This window comes from Panthera tigris, chromosome D3 (assembly GCF_018350195.1).
Source record: "Panthera tigris isolate Pti1 chromosome D3, P.tigris_Pti1_mat1.1, whole genome shotgun sequence".
NCBI classification, from domain to species: Eukaryota; Metazoa; Chordata; class Mammalia; order Carnivora; family Felidae; genus Panthera; species Panthera tigris.
Genome location: NC_056671.1, coordinates 53,310,184 through 53,327,825, shown reverse-complemented (window position 1 = coordinate 53,327,825; position 17,642 = coordinate 53,310,184). Strand labels below are relative to the sequence as shown.

Here is a 17,642-nt window from a genome sequence, read left to right as displayed (position 1 = left end):
TTTTTTAGTTGCAGAAGATAGAAACTGATGCTAGGGAGCATAAGCCAAAAAAGAGAAAATGTATTATTTAGTTAAAGGATATTGGAACATCTCTTGGAAACTGAAGTATTCTAGAACAGTAAGTCTCAGAAAAATAAGGACTTGGCACCTCCAGGAAATTTAGCAGCAAATGTTTGTGAGCCTTTAGAAAGCATTGCTTTTGGTATGACCTTAGTTTAACAACTTTTCCAGTCTTTGTGCCACTTTATTACTAGTTTCAAGTTTCTAGGAGAGAAGTCTGGCCTACCTTGGATCAGTTGTCTACCTGAGAGGCAGACCAGTGGCAGGGTTGTATAGTATTACAGACACTGGCAGAAGGTCTTTCCTCCTGCATCCTCAAGTTTTCTTAGTAGGGGAGTTAGAAGCTTAGCCACTTACCTTCTACAAGTGCTCGTGATACTAAATTGGTGTTTTCTCCTTTCAGACCTTTCACTGAACACTTATGTATAGTTTTAGTAATTATAAATGGAATCATACTGCACATTTTATCCTTACTTTTTGTCTATAACAACATAACTTGGTCTTTGTTTTCATTCAGTAAAAATTCCTTATTTTACAGCTGTATATGGTATTCCTTTATTTAGATACCATAATGTATTTTAACCATTTGTCTGTTGTTGAGTGTGGTTCTGGTTTTTCATCATTACTGATAGTTCTGCAGTAAATCACATTATGTATATACTCTGTGTTCTAGTTTAGACTAAAGTGGAATTGCTGGGTCAAAGGATATGTAAATAAAATGTTTTGTAACATACTACAGAATTACCTTCAGCAAGGCTATAGCAATTTGCACTTACCTTGAGTATGAGAATATCCATTGTCTCACATTTATGACATACTGGGTATTATCGCTTTTTTTTTTTTTTTTTTTTTTACTTTTGCAAATCAGGTTGGTGAAAAATGACATTCTTTTTATTTACATTTCTCTGATGTCTGATAAGATTGATCAATCTTCATACGTTTTTTTGTTCATATGATTTTTTTTGTTCTATATGTTTATATGATTACCTGTTGATACCCTTTGAATTGGGTACCATTTCCCTTTTCTCATTGGATGGTTTTTATGGGCACTAATCCTTTGCCTGTATGGGGAGGGGGAGTTATACTCATTAAAAAAGTGAAGGGGAGGGTTGTGTTTGAGGGAGGGTATTGCTGAGCCACATGTATTCTGCCCAAGTTTTACACTTGGTTAATTATGGTTCACTTAAAGAGTTATGTAGGGCAAAAAAAAAAAAGACTTAGGGACTGACTTCAGTGCTAGCTTCTGCTTGATAAATATTTTATATATTTTAACTTTGATTTGGTGTCTTTCACCATGTTAAGGCTTTTAACATATATGAAGGCCTGATTGTCCTTTGTTGCGTCTGAGTTTTACAAACACTTTTAAGAGACTTCTATAGTCAAAACTTTTACTGTTTTATTTTTTAATGTCTGTGTTCTGTTTTAAATCCAAGGGAATAATACTCTTCCGAATGTCAAGGGGTAGCGAGTCAAACTTTATTTTTACCGTTAATTGAATATTGGCAACTCATTATACCATCTTTCTAATATACTAATATCCTTAACGTGTGTATACCTATTTTTATTTTTTTCTGTGGTTACCTATTCTTGCCGATAATAATTCCTCATCTTTCTTTGTCAATACTATATTCTTGCTTTATAATTTTTTGAATCTGACAAACCAGATTAAAAATTAGTCTTTAATTTTTTTCTTTTTTCTTATACTTGTGCCATTTTTGTGTAAGCCTGTCAAGTTCCCGTAGTAATGCATTGGATTTTTATTAGGATTTGCATTGCTACACCTAGGCTGAATCTAAGGCTGAAGATGGATTGAAATGAGTTGGGATCCAAATTTTATTTTAGGGCTATTCATCATTATAGCTAGCTAGCTAGCTAGTTATTTATTTATTTATTTATTTATCTATTTATTTATTTATTTATTTATTTATTTATTTATTTATTTATTGTTTTTCAGTTTATATGTATTGAGAGAGAGAGTGCATGTGTGAGCAGGGAAAGAAAGGTCAGAGAGAGAGAGAGGGAGGGAGAGAATCCCAAGCAGGCTGTGCACTGTCCACACAGAGGCACACAGGACTCAATCTCACAAGTGTGAGATCATGACCTGAGCTGAAATCAGGAGTTGGATGCATAATCGACTAAGCCATCCAGGTGCCCCCCATCATTATAGTTTAGAAGTCACTAATTTATACAGTTTGCTTGGAATTCTATACATAAGAATTTCCTAGAGCTTACTTTTGAAAGGGAAGATTCTGACCCCTCTGGTTAATTGAAATCAGTCCATTGAGGACACCAGAATACTCAGTTTTTATAGCTTACCCCTTTTTTGTTTTAAGCTTATTTATTTATTTTGAGAGTGTGAGAGAGCATGAGTAGGAGAGGGGCAGAGAGAATGAGAGAGAGGAGAGAGAGAGGGAGAGAGAATGAATCCCAAGCAGGCCCTGCACTGTTAGTGCAGAGCCTGACTCAGGGCTTGATCTCAGGAACTGAACCATGAGATCACGACCTTAACCAAGATCAAGAGTTGGATGCTTAACTGACTGAGCCACCCAGCTTATACTTTTCATTGTATCTGATGATTAAGATGTTCTTTGTTACTAAGATTGGTAAAAGTACAAATGGTTTTTAAGTGCGGTACTTCTCAGATGATAGATTATTACGTATAGAGCCTTTCTTTTAGACTTTTTTCTAAGCTCCATCTCTAATTATCTGAACTTGGACAGTTTCTTCTCTTATGAAATGAGGAAAATTGAACCAGATGATGTTTAATTTTAAATGTTAAACTGAGTAGTCTTTAAAATTATTTTGTTTTTGATATTGCTCATTCTGTATTTAAGTTTTCTTCTTGCATACCATGGTGGTTTAAAAAAAAACTTTATTGTTATAGATGTAATTTTCCTTGCAGAAGGTAGAATATGTAGAGGACCTCTTATTCTACATAGTAACAACTGGTGTTTGGTTGATTAAACAAAAAAGCTTGTAGTGAATAACAAAAAAACCCCACAATAGATCCATATCATAAATATTTTGCCTTAAGAAAATACACAAATGTACATTTATTCACTGTCTTGCCATCCTCTTACCTTGGGTGGGGGGAGGATTTAGGTCAGAGGCCTTTTCTTTTCTTTAAATTTTTTTAAATGTTTGTTTATTTTGAGAGAGAGAAAGAGAGAGAACATGCATGAGCAGGGGAGGGGCAGAGAGAGAGGGAGACATAGAATCTGGAGCAGGCTCCAGGCTCGAGCTGTCAGCACAGAGCCCACTGTGGGGCTCAAACTCGTGAACTGTGAGATCATGACCTGAGCTGAAGTTGAACACTTAATTAACCAACTGAGCCATCCACGCACCCCATTTTCATACCCACTTTTAAAGCTTCTGACATCCACAGAATTTATCTGCTTTCCTTAAGACTATGGCCATAGTGAAATTCCTTTCAAACTTAGATTAAGAAACAGGTTTTTCCACTGGATTTTTATAACTCCTCTGGGACTACTAGTCATAACTTCACTAGAACATTTTTTCTTACACTTTTACCTTTATGTTCCTCTTTTCTTGGATACTTTCAGTGTACCTCTGATATTTACACTTAAGGATCTTTTATTTATTTTCTTAAATTTTATTTAACTTTATCTATTTTGAGAGAGAGTGCGCATATGCACGGAGGACGGGTAGAGAGAGGGGGAGAGAGAATCCCAAGCAGGCTCTGCACTGCCAGTACAGAGCCTGATATGGGGCTCAAACTAACAAACCATGATACCATGACCTGAGGAGAAAGCAAGAGTCAAATGCCCAGCCACCCAGGCGCCTGACTTAAGGGGAAATGCAGATAACTTACTAGATGGTTGATAGCCCATATTTCTACCTCTGTAATACAGGTTCACATTCCCTTATCTGAAATCCTGAGGCCAGATGTGTGTTGGAAATCTGTTTCTCCTTTAATTTTTAGAAATTGTGTGTGTGTGTGTGTGTGTGTGTGTGTGTGTGTGGTTTTTTATATAAAGTGTTATGTAACCCCTGTTGGGTTTGTGGTAGCATCTGGAAATCAAGCAAATTAATATTGTGTGACTGAACCATGGGACTATCACACTAAATGGGAAAGGGTATAAAAAGCCTCTGTTAGATCGGGTTTTGTTCCCATGTGAGTTACTAAACGTTTGAGGTCATTTGGAGCTTTTTGGTTTTAAAATTATGGATATGGAATCATGGATCTGTACATTCCTCCCATTTAAGACTTATGGGGTATCTTTTCATCTTGATGTGTAAATAAATAGTTGAGCTACTTTTCAAGTTGACATTGATAAGGGCTTTTCAACTGACAATTATTTAATTCACATAGTCATGTTAAATTTCTTATAACTTCTCTTACCCATAGTCTACACAGTCGTCAGAGTTTTGCTGATACTCACTTGTCACTGATGTTTTGTCTTTAATTCATACCTCTGACATCTGCTGTTGAATAACATTTTCTAAAATGGTATTGTTAATTGCCACATATTCAGGGAGATATCAAAGAGAATTAATGAAATTCTCTTTATAAAGAAATATAACATCTTAACTTATTATTCATTAGAGGTTCGGAATTTTTAACAGACAATAAAATAATATTTTTTCCCTCCAATGCAGGTATTCTTTATACATTTCCCTACAGGGCTCCTCTGTGGAGAAATCCGAAAAGCATATGTAGAGTTTGTCAATGTCAGCAAAAGTCCTCTTACTGGATTGAAGGTTGTTTCTAAACGTCCAGAGTTCTTTACTTTTGGTGGTAACACAGCTGTTCTAACACCACTAAGTCCTTCAGCTTCTGAGAACTGTAGTGCTTACAAGACTGTTGCGACAGACTCTACCGCTGTGTGTACAGCACTCATATCATCGGCTTCCTCTGTAGACTTTGGCATTGGCATAGGGAGTCAGCCAGAGGTGATTCCTGTTCCCCTTCCTGACACTGTTCTTCTACCTGGAGCTTCAGTCCAGCTACCAATGTGGTTACGTGGGCCAGATGAAGAAGGTGTCCATGAAATTAACTTTTTGTTTTACTATGAAAGTGTTAAAAAGCAGCCTAAGATCCGGTGAGTATTATAAAACTTTCTTGATTTAAGCTCTGTGTTTAATGTATGTGCACAAATTCAAATAAACATTTTGATATTTGTTAACATCTGTCATTGTTTATTTAAAAAATTACCCCCTTCTATATTATGCATGATGTTTATAATTGAGTTTGTCCCTAATCTAAGTTCTAAGTAGCCAAAAGTGAAAAAAAATTAGGCTACTATAATCTTCTTAGTGGCTTCTGTCTGTTAACTTCATGATTCTCTGATTCGACCAAGTACCAGGGCCAAAGTTACCACATAATAATGAAGTTCACAGGTACCATTTGTATGTGAAAACAACCTGTCGATAGTCATCCTGTTTCAAGAAAATTACTTTGTTTTACCTTTCCTTTTCCCTGTGCCCTCTCCTGACTCCTGGGAATGTATGGGGGGAAGATATATATTTGCAGAACAGATGATTAGAGTGGTGTTATAATAAGGGTCACTGAAGAAATTTACCTTGGCACTCACAAGGGTCTGTGGCCTATAAATCATTAAACAACAGGTTATTTTATTTGTGATAATGCTGCTGTCATTTTTATAAAATTAACTAGGAATAATTGTATTACTCCATTTATTAATGGAATATCTAAAATATCTAAGACTTCTGAGGACAAAGTGATACAGTATTTATAACGGGGACATATTAGATACTCAATAATATTCTCCTTCAGAGTACAATAGAGCATACTCTGGCCAAGGCAGTCAGAGAAGGCTTTGTAGAATATAGTAGTGGTGAAATGACCTTCCAAGGAAAGTAAAGATTTCAAAATTTGGATATCAAGGGGGATAGGCAAGAGAGTAGTGGGTGTTCCAGGGAGTGGCTGTATATATGAATGAAGATTTGCAAATTAGAAAATATAAACTGAATATAGTTAGTTTGGTCGCAGTGTAAAATATGTGTAAAAGAAGGGAAAATTGTTAGAAGTAATGAATTCAGTAAAGTCGTAGGATCCAAAATTAACATACAGAGATTGATTGCATTTCTAGATGCTAATAATGAACTATCAGAAAAAGAAGTTAAGAAACCAGTCCTATTTACAATTGCGTAAAACAGAATAAAATACCTAGGAATAAATTTAACCAAGGAGATAAAAGACCTGTACTCTGAAAACTGTTAAGACATTGATGAAAGAAATTGAAGATGACATAAATAAATGGAAAGATACACTGTGTTCATGGATTGGAAGAATTAATATTGTTAATATGTTCATACTTCCCAAAGCAATCGACAGATTCAGTTCAAGCCCCATCAGAATACGATTGGCATTTTTTACAGAATGAGAACAAAGAATCCTAAAATTTGTGTTGAACCACAAAAGACCCCAAATAGCCAAAGCATTCTGGAGAAAGAAGAATAAAGCTGGAACTGTCATGCTACCTGATTTCAAACTATACTACAAAGCTATAGTAATCAATACAGTATGATACTGGGACGAAAATAGACACACATCAGTGGAACACAATAGAAAACCCAGAAATAAATGCATGCATATGTGGTCAATTAATCTTGACCAGGGAGGCAAGAATATACAATGGAGAAGATAGTTTCTTCAATAAATGACGTTGGGAAAATGGGACAACTGCATATAAAAGAATGAACCTGGACCATTACCTTACACCATAAACAAAGATAATTCACAACGGAGTAAAGGCTAGAATGCAAGATTTTAAACCATAAAACTCCTAGAAGAAAACATAGGCAGTGAGCTCTTTGACACTGATCTTAGCAATATTCTTTTGGACCAGTGTTTTCAGGCAAGGGCAGCAAAAGTGAATACAAATGGATCACATCAAACTTGAAAGCTTTTGCACAAAGAAACCATCAGCAAAACAAAAAGGCATCCTACTGAATGGGACAAAGTATTTGCAGATCATGTACCCAACAAGGGGTTAATATCCAAAAATATAAATAACTTACACAATTAATATTAAGAACACCCCAATTTAGGGGCGCCTGGTTGGCTCAGTCGGTTAAGTGTCAACTCTTGGTTTTGGCTCAGGTCATGAATTTGCAGTTTGTGAGTTCGAGCCCCACGTTGGGCTCCTCACTGATGGTACAGAGCCCGCTTGGGATTCTCTCTCCCTTTCTCTCTGCCCCTTCCCCACTTACTCAAAATAAATAAACTTTAAAAAAAATTTTAAAAATAAAAAAAATCCCAATTTAAAAATGGGCAGGGGATCTAAGTAGACATTTTTCCGAAGACCTACCGATGGCCAACAGGCACAAGAGAAGATGCTCAGCATCACTAATCAAGGAAATGCACATCAAAACCACAATGAGATATTACTTCACACTTGTCAGATTGGCTGTTATCAAAGACACAAAGTAATATATATTGGTGAGGATGTGAAGAAAAAGGAACCCACATATACACTGTTAGTGGATATGTGAATTGGTACAGCCACTTAGAAAAACAGTATGGAAGTTTCTCAAAAAATTAAAATGGAACTACCATATAAAGCAATTTCAATTCTGGTATTCATCTGGAGAAAACAAAATCACCAATCCAAAGAGATACATACATTCCTTTGTTCACTGCTGTATTATTTATAATATTAGCCAAGTTGTGGAGGCAACCTAGGTGTCCTGTTGATAAGGATAAAGAAGATGTGCAATGCGCATGTGTACACAAACACACTCAGAGGAACGTTACTCAGCCATAAAAAGGAATGAATCTTGCCATTTGTGATTACATGGGTGGAGACCTGGATGGGTATTATGCTATGTAAAATAAGACCACATTATTTCACCTATATGTGGAATCCCAAAAAAACAGAAACAGACTCATAGAAGAAAGAAGCTGTTGGTTACCAGAGTAGGGAGGAGTTGGTGGAGTAGGCGAAATAGGTGAAGGGGATTAAGAGGTACAAATTTTCAATTATAAAAGAAGTCATGAGGATGCAATGTACAGTGTAGGGAATATAGTCAGTAATATTACAATAGCTTTGTATGATAGGTGGTCACTAGATTTATGAAAGGGATCATTTCATAATATATAAAAATACTGAATCACTATGATTTATCCCTGAAACTAATAGGATATTGTATTTCAATTGCACTTAAAAAAAAAAAAATTATGGGGTGCCTGGGTGGCTCAGTCAGTTAAGCGTCTGACTTCGGCTCAGGCCATGATCTCACAGTTCGTGAGTTCTAACCCCGCGTTGGGCTATGTGCTAACAGCTCAGAACCTGGATCCTGCTTTGGATTCTGTGTCTCCCTCTCTCTCTGCCCCTCCCCCACTCACACTCTGTCTCTCTCTGTCTCTCAAAAATAAGTAAATGTGGGGGCGCCTGGGTGGCTTGGTCGGTTAAGCGTCTGACTTTGGCTCAGGTCATGATCTCACAGTCCGTGAGTTCGAGCCCCGCATTGGGCTCTGTGCTGACAGCTCAGAGCCTGGAGCCTGTTTCAGATTCTGTGTCTCCCTCTCTCTCTGCCCCTCCCCTGTTCATGCTCTGTCTCTCTCTGTCTCAAAAATAAATAAATGTTGAAAAAAAAAATTAAAAAAAAAAAAAAAGTAAATGTGAAAACATTTAAAAAAAATTTAGGAGGTAATGTTAAAAAAAAAGTAAAGGGGAATTAACATGGAAATGTAAATAGCTGTATTGTGGAGGGCTTTAAATGCCAAGTTAAAGTTTGAAGTTTACTTGATAGGGGATCAGTTACTTTGGAACCACTGTCAGAGAAGAAGCATAATTAGGACATTGCTGCATGAAAATTATTTTCCTGTGCTAGACTGATGAGTTTGGTAAGCAGACATGCCTAGAGTCAAGGTGACTATTAGTTTCCTTCTGAACTGAGAAGAATTGAACTGAAGTTACACTACATAATTTTACTTTATTATTCTGTTTTTGTTTTGTTTTCTGAGTATAAATGGTCCTGAGAGCAATTAGGTTTTAAAAGCTTTATTTGGAATTAGAGAATCATAACACATGGAGAGGTTCTTACATTAAACTTGCTATTTTTTATTTCTTTAGTCACAGAATATTAAGACACACTGCAGTCATTTGTACCAGCCGATCTTTGAATGTACGGGCCACTGTCTGCAGAAGTAATTCTCTTGAAGATGAGGAGGGCAGAGGGGGCAATATGTTAGTCTTTGTGGATGTGGAAAATACCAATACTGTAAGTTGGTTTAAAACTAAATTTTATTTTTAATTATAGTGGAAGTGTTTCCTTTGTTTTTAGTAAAGGATTCTTTTTTCACAAGATAGCATAAGCTAGGAATTTAGGAATATTCATATACAACAGTGTGAAAACATCTTAATTTTCTATCAGCTTTGTGATTTTAAGTCTCTTCAAATAAAATGACCTGGTGGCATTAATATGGTACATATCATATGAAAGGGTAGCCCTATACGTGAGTAATTAAACCCAAAAGAGATCTGATAGAGTGCTTTCTAGTCTCACCATTCAGAATCTGTTGATGTAATTAAATTTACAAAGTTCTGTATTAGGATTTCCCATTCAGTATTATTAACTTGATAATTGTCACTTACATATTTCTGAGAGTACCATTTTCCTTATATAAAGCATTTCAAACATTTTATCATTCCTGTTTATTTATATACTCTAAATATATAAAAATGAGTATTAAAGAAGGAAATGTGATCTCATTATTAAAATAACATCTTAGTGGGGCACCTGGGGGGCTCAGTTGGTAAGGCATCTGACCATTGATCTCAGCTCAGGTCTTGGTCTCAGGGTTGTGAGTTCGAGCCCTGCATTGCACTCCACTCTGGGCGTGAAGCCTACTTAATAATAATAAGATAGCATCTTAGCATCAGATTGATTCAGTTCAGATACTTACATGAAGTGTTGCTTATTCTGTAATGAATTCTGTAATGTCCTTTTTTTTAGCTTCATAAATTTGTAAGGTTGCCTTTTAGGATATTTAGGATTTATGTGCTTAATACTTTGGTGATCTTTAAAGAAAATAACATTTGTAAAAGTAAGAAAATTGTAATAATTTCAAATTAGCTCTTTTCCAGGTAAATAAAAAATTGTGTACAGATTAACTTTATGTACATTGGCTGTGTATGGAGATTCTGATTTGTTCAATTTTTGTTTATTTCTGCCTTAATGACAATGAGATATCTCAGAAAGATGAGAAGGAATAAAAAAAATGCTACAGTTTTGATTCAAAATTGACAACAAATACTGTTTGATTAAATACTATCAGTAACTCATTATGATAGGTTCTAATGACTGAATACTCCAGTGGGAGTACATCATAGTTAAATACAGTTCTCATATAAAATGTTGACTTCTCTAAGTTTAAGGAGGGATTTAAATAACGTAAGCATTCCGAAATGTATATTATTTATTTCAAAATAAAAATTTAATCTTATGTTAATTAATACTTACTTTGGTAGAAGAGTCAGAATATTATTTACATTAGAATATTCTAAGTTCATGCCCCTAAATCTTAAATGACTCTTTTATTTCTTTTTGATAGAGTGAAGCAGGTGTTAAGGAATTCCATATAGTACAAGTATCGAGTAGTAGCAAACACTGGAAATTCCAGAAATCTGTAAATCTCTCTGAAAACAAAGGTTTGTGCTTTATTTTCCTTTTCATAGTAAATTTTCAAATCTTCATTGCTTGATATTTTTCAGAATAGTACTATAATATCAGAAGATTGTTGGTACCTTTTTTATAATTAAGTTTTTTAAGCATTAAGTTGTGTTTTCATTAGTGCAAGTGACTGAATCAGATTACCTATCTTAATCCGTTCTTTCCCATCTTTTTATTCCCTTCCACATATTTCTATTTGCATTTTCTTTATTCAATTGGAAAATCAGTGCCTGAGTAGATGATCACTTTCAAAATTTCAAACAGTACAGAAACATATAGACTAGAATGTGGAAGGTTCTTTTTGTGTCCTTTGCCATTGGTAGGCTGTTTTTTCTGTGTATAACCATACCTCTGTAGTGACTGACTTTATACCCATATACACTTAAAAGAATATACATACTTGTGATATATATTGACAGATTGTTTTCCAGAATATTTCTGTCAGTTATCCTGGTAGTAATATGAGAATGCCAGTGCTTTTAAGAGTGGAGGGAAGCCGACAAAATATTTGCTCTTTCTGGAGAAAAATTGTACAGTATTATTTCAGAAGCTATAAAAATATTTAAACTCATACTTAGCCTTTCAGTAATCCTTATTTTTGGAATTTGTACAAAGGAATTAATTCAAAACATAGGAAAATCTGTATACTGAGAGCAGGGCAGTTAATTGCAAAGTTGTGTTTAATAGGGAGAAATTCAGTGTAGCTTTAATGTAAATTATAACAGACTATTTTTTAGTCACTAAAAAATAGTGGGCTCCCTGGTTGTGGGCTCCCTGGTTCCCAGGTTCGGATCTTTTAAACTTTTATCTGTAATTTGACACACACACACACACACACACACACACACACACACACATATAAATATAAATATAAAATGAGTATTATTTATTCACACACACACACACACACACACACACACAAGCACATGTGTGACCATGTATTTCAAGAAAATTGAATTTCATCCTTTTTATGGGCTGAGTGAAATTTGCTTTATTGAGATGAAAACAAAGATGTTTTTCATTAAACATTATTTATAATTATGAATTATTTTCCAGTATTGTTAAGGAAGTCTGAAGAATAAATTAGGTTTTACCATGTCAGAAGCTGAGAAAGATCTTTGAAATTTTTTCTTTCTTTTCTTTCTAGATGCCAAACTTGCCAGCAGGGAGAAGGGAAAATTTTGTTTTAAGGCAATACGATGTAAGGAAAAAGAAGGTAAATTCATTTTATTTTCAGACTTTCTTAATGGTATTTTATATTTCATTCCAACGATATGATTAGTTTGTTTTCCCCTGTTTTTTAGTTGCCACACAGTCCTCAGAAAAATACACCTTTGCAGATATCATCTTTGGAAATGAACAGGTATGAAAGTAAGCACAATAGCATTTGATCTTCTGGATCAAAGTCACAGTTCTTGAATATCTATTTTGGCAAAACTATTGCTTTAGTAATCCTCAAAATCTTTAGTGGGTGAATATGTCAATATTGTTGGGTTTTGCTGCTTCCCTTCATGCTCTAAAACAGACCAGAAATACTATGTGGATTATGCCATTTTAGTTAGTTATTCAAAACTAACTTTCTTTTGAGGGTATCACAGGAAAAAAGTATAAACCTTGGTATTAAAGAAAGAAGCCAGATTATACAAGGGAACCAATTTATTAGGGAAAGTGGTTACAGTGGAACATAAAGATGATAATTCTCTGGATTTTGGTGTATCATATGGTTCTGAGACCAAAATAACAAGCTCTTTTGTAGTTTTAAATGTATTTTCCAAAACAGTGGTATTTCAAGTTAATTATTTGTAAGAATCACTTAGAGTAGGTTTTCAAACTTTCACAACATGTGGGGCTCTTGTTAAATGCAAATTCTATTTCAGTAGGACTAGGGTGGGACCTGAGATTCTAAATTGCTATAAGCTGGAGCATCTGGTTGGCACATTTGGTAGAATATGTGACTCTTGATTTGGGGGTTGTGAATTCATGCCCTGCATGGGGCATAGTTTACTTAATAAAAAATATGTATACTAAATTACTGTAAGCTCCTAGATGATGTTAAGGTTATTAGTCTCTTTTTTTTTTTTTTCAGACCCGCTTTTTGATCTGAGAATTTTGTAAAAATGAAAATTTTGCTTTCCCGCCTCCAAAACTTTGATTTGTTATGTCTTGGGGGGAGTTTGGGAGTATGCATTTGTTTGGGAATATGCATTTTTTCCTTCCCTCCCTCCCTCCCTCCCTTCCTATTTATTTATTTTGAGAGAGACACAGAGACAGGGACAACGTGAGAGACACAGAGAGGGAGAGAGAGAGAATCCTAAGCAGGTTCCACACTGTCAGCACAGAGTCCGATGTGGGGCTAGAACTCACAAACTGTGAGATCATGACCCAAGCTGAAATCAGAGAGTTGGAAGCTTAACCCCAGGAATGTGCATTTTCAACCAGCTCTGCATATAATCTGACGAGGCGATGTGGTGATTTGCTTTGAGAAATGCTGGACCAAGGGTGTAAACTTCCACGTAGGCATGCCCTGGTACTGTTAACAATGTTACTGTTTGTGTTATTGTTTCTTCTTTGTGTTTTTTGATTTGATAATTCCAGACATTCTTATGCTTTTGTATTTCTCTTATCGTTGGCCTTCATCTGACTCACTCTTTGTGGCTATCTTTTGACTATTTGAAGAAGCAGTTATTTAGAAATATCTCAGAGTACCAAAAGCCCAGTAATTCCAAAACAAGTATACTTTTAGCAATGCCATGCCTCCTGAATGACTGAATTTAGGTTTCATGATTTCAGTTGTTTGTCCTTTTCACTTCTTTTTTAAATTTAAAATCCCTAGAGACATAATCAAGACCCTTAAATCGTATTAAGTGTATAATTTTTATTGTATTTATTAGCAAATAATTTTGTATAGGAGTACTGAAGAAAGTAAAAACAAAAAAGGACATTTTCCCTTTTGATGAATCTGGTTGAGTAAATAGAACTCCCCAAGCACTACAGATTAATGAGAAAACTATGGGGACAGTTGCTTACCAGAAAATAGTTTATTCTTAAAGGGAAAATGTGTGTATTTATTAATATTTAATAATTAACTTGAAACTTAGCATCTATATAATATAGCCTATAATGAAGGGAATCCTAAGTGTAGACAGTTTACTGTGAAAATAATATCCCATTAAAGGAAATCCTGTACTTCTGATTCCATTAAGAAGTTTTTAAAAAATTCTTTTCTCATGTTCTCTTCCTTCAAGTAGAAGAGCCACATTAAGACCAATTACTCAGTTTGCATTCTGTTTCACTAGATGTTGTCTAGTATTCTAAGTATTCGAATGAGAACTATTTCTGTTATTTTAATAGCACAAAAAATATTACTTTTCAATAATTTATTTTTTATTCATTTTCTTAGAGCTACCCATCATCTTCCCTGGATACTTGACCAGAAATTTTTTAATAAGCATTTTGGTTATACAGAAATATATAGAGAAATATAAATTTTGGTAGGGTGCATTTAATTGAAAACATTTATGTAGATAAGTGATTTTCTTTTGACAGATAATCAGTTCAGCAAGTCCATGTGCAGACTTCTTTTATCGAAGCTTATCTTCTGAATTAAAGAAACCACAAGCCCAGCCGTCCGTGCATACTGAAAAACAGTCATTAGAGGATGCTGTGAGATTGATTCAGAAGTGCAGTGAGGTGGATTTGAATATTGTCGTATTATGGAAGGTATGTGTTACTAAATTATTTCAGCAAGCCTTGCTTACGGATACTTGAGCCTCAAGCTAAAGAACAAATGTAAGCTGGTATTTGCATTTTTTCTGCTTAAGTTTTTCAGTTTCAATATTAAAGTTGTTTTATAATTTTATTTAATAGTTCTATAATGACTTTTTTACTTAATTCAAATTAGATAGCTTTCTTCTTTGTTATTGTTACTTCTAAGTGGTACTGAGAATATTAGATTTGTTAACCTCCATGAAAACAACTGTTATTATTAAATTCTTTATTATTGGCATTTTCAGAAACTGAAAATGGAAAAAAATAGCACTGTGAACCTTCAGGTACCCATTACTCAGACTCCACAGTCACTAATTTGTTGCTATTCATCTTTCATCTATTCCATTAGCCCCTCTCCTTTGTTTTCTTTTATTTTTACTTTCCTTTATTATTTGCTATAGTATTTTTTTTTAGTGACATAATATTTTACGTGTAAATGCTCTGTATTCTAGCAGATGAAGACTTTCTTTAACATCTCCAAAATATTGTTATCTCATCCAACCAAATTAACAGTACTTCTTAATTATGATCTATTTGTTGGTCTGTTTTTGTTTTTCCAGATTATTTTAAAATATTTTAATTTTTTAAAAATCATATCCAAATAAGATCCACACACGACAGAGCAAAATGAGATTGCTTAGGCATTAGTCTTCCTTAGAGTTACCTGTTATACAGAGCAGGCTTGTTTCGCACAGTGTACCCTCTGTATCTTAGAAATTTATAATTGCATATAAATTGTATACATTACATAGAATATATGATACAATTATATATTACTTTTTAAAAAACAATTCTACAGTGAAATTAAGGATCTTGCCTAAGGATATTCACCTGCACTGTGTGGAAAGGTTTCATTTTGTGTTGTCTGATACAAGAGCTCTCTCACATAGAGGTATTTTCATAGTAGATGATCAATATATGTATTTTTAAATTGGTTCAGATATTCTAGACTATTATTTTTACTAAATCACACATTTTTAAATAAACTTTCTTGAAACTAAGCTGGCATGAGTTTTTTATTTTTTTGCATGAGTTTTAATAAAACTGCTTAAACAAATTGGTACTTTTGTTGACTATAGATGTTTAATATTTAAAAGGTCAGTTACACATTTTTAGCTTGAAATCAGATGTTCTTGGGGCTTAGAATCAAGAGGATTCTATTTTCAGGCTTAGCAGTATTTTCCTCTTAATGTAAACCAACCAGTCATTAAATATATACTATAACCGTGGCGTATGTGGCTGTCACTCCACAGATTCCTGCCGTGTAACACTTTGTAATATTACTGAGACAAGATTTTGAGTAATCTGTACTCTGTATTCATTGTTAAGTCCACAGTAACTTTGGCTGGGGGTGAAAGTGTTACCTTTTAAAAAACAGCCCGGAATAAAATCCCACTACTAGTAGTACTGCTGATCACATGAAGAAGAAAACTAAGATTGTGATGCTCCGTGGCTAGAAAATGGAAATTGGAATAGAATGAAGAATGGGATATGAAGTTGGTAGTGGCTCGTATTTGTGTTTATCACATACTCATTTGAGAAAGTGGTAGAGTTCCTTTAGTGAGGTCTCTAGATAATGCAGAAATGACACACTGAATGAAATGAAATTTGAAAAGTCATTTAAGCTGTGGAGGAGGAAACACAGGATGCCTAGGACTCTTTTAATAAAATATAATTCAGGAGAAAAACCGAGCTCAGACATCATCTTTGTGAAAAATAATTGGAAAAGAGGCACAGAACAACTCAGCAGTTTTAACCAAGTATAAATGTTTGTTTTAAAAAGCGAAGCCTTTGTGCAGAAAGGAGAATGTTATTTATAGAATTAGACATGGCTAGGGGTGATTTTTGTTCGATCCCATGAGACCATTGGAAAAAACGTGACATGTCTCAGAACCTTGTATTCAACCTCTCAAAGGTCCACCCCGTCAGGTGTTTAAGTCCAGCATTTTGGGTTATGTATTGGTTCACACGAGCAGGTCCTGGGCTGTCCAATGCCTTAGTGCACTACTCCCAAGTTGGTCTGCAGATGACATGCTGTCACTGGTCATGATAAAATGAGTACAAAAATTGAACATAAACATTTAGAAACTTCTATAGCATTTTGGCTGAGAAATTTTGTGTCTGTTGAATCTAATAGTAAAAAAATTGGGCTTGTTAAAAAATTTTTAAACCTTTGTATTTGCATAATGTGGCAATAACAGCATATCAGAGCCATTTACGTATTATATTTTCTCTGGGACAGAAGCGGTTCAAGAGGGAGATGAGTTATATGCTGGAACCAGTGTTTTGATATAGATGAAATTGGCCTTTTTTTTTTTTTTAAGTATATGTACTTATGTTTAAGATATCTCCAAGGGTGTGACATTTCCACTTATAAGATTTATGATTGTTTTCACGATTATGTTCTTCTAGGTGATAAACCCTGTGGCATTTCAGAAGCATGTACGTTTTGCCTGTATTTTGGTAGTTCAATCACAAAAAGACTTGTGTTATAGCACTAGTTTCTTAAGAGCTCTAGAGAAAACTGAAGAAAGATTTTAAGATGTATCCTTCAAATATCCAGGCCCAACTGTATTATACTGAGGCAAACAGATTTTGACAGATTCTTTATTGATTGAATGAGTAAATAAAAGTAGAAATGCTGACATAGCCATCGTGTTGATAATTGATAAACAGCCATGATATTTCTACCTTCCATCAAATAATTGCATTCATTACTTTTGAGGTATTGCCAAGCAAGGTAACATTTTTGTGCTTTGTATGTCTTAGGCTTATGTAGTGGAAGATAGTAAGCAACTAATTTTGGAAGGTCAGCATCATGTTATTCTTCACACTATAGGAAAAGAAGCATTTTCATGTCCTCAGAAACAGGTAATAGTAATGTTTGCTTTGGGTCTTCTTGTGAACTTGGGGTTTTTTGTTTGGTTGGTTTTTGGGTTTTTAAAGGGATCTGCTGGTATATGCAGGCTTTTATATTGAGATTTGAGTGGGGGGTTGGTGGCAGACGACTAATTAGAATGAGAAATGAACATAAATAAAATTCATTAGCATCTTGTAAGAGTATTAGATACACTTGTGATCTTGAGGTTTCCTAATATTCTGTATTGAATCTAGAATTCATAGTTACAAAAAGAATTGATTTGCTTGAGAGG

The 17,642-nt window shown here is 34.6% G+C and overlaps 1 protein-coding gene across 3 annotated transcripts in view; it reads left to right on the top strand.

The window, feature by feature from the left end:
- TRAPPC8 (trafficking protein particle complex subunit 8) overlaps positions 1-17,642 on the top strand; it is an 83,964-nt gene that overhangs the window by 53,088 nt on the left and 13,234 nt on the right. For all 3 annotated transcript variants that reach the window (XM_007093056.2, XM_007093055.2, XM_042962981.1), the window contains 7 exons: positions 4,681-5,123; positions 9,123-9,270; positions 10,604-10,700; positions 11,870-11,938; positions 12,027-12,085; positions 14,269-14,442; positions 17,260-17,361. In XM_007093056.2, the coding sequence (XP_007093118.2) occupies positions 4,681-5,123; positions 9,123-9,270; positions 10,604-10,700; positions 11,870-11,938; positions 12,027-12,085; positions 14,269-14,442; positions 17,260-17,361 (1,092 nt within the window). The remainder of the gene's footprint in view (positions 1-4,680; positions 5,124-9,122; positions 9,271-10,603; positions 10,701-11,869; positions 11,939-12,026; positions 12,086-14,268; positions 14,443-17,259; positions 17,362-17,642) is intronic.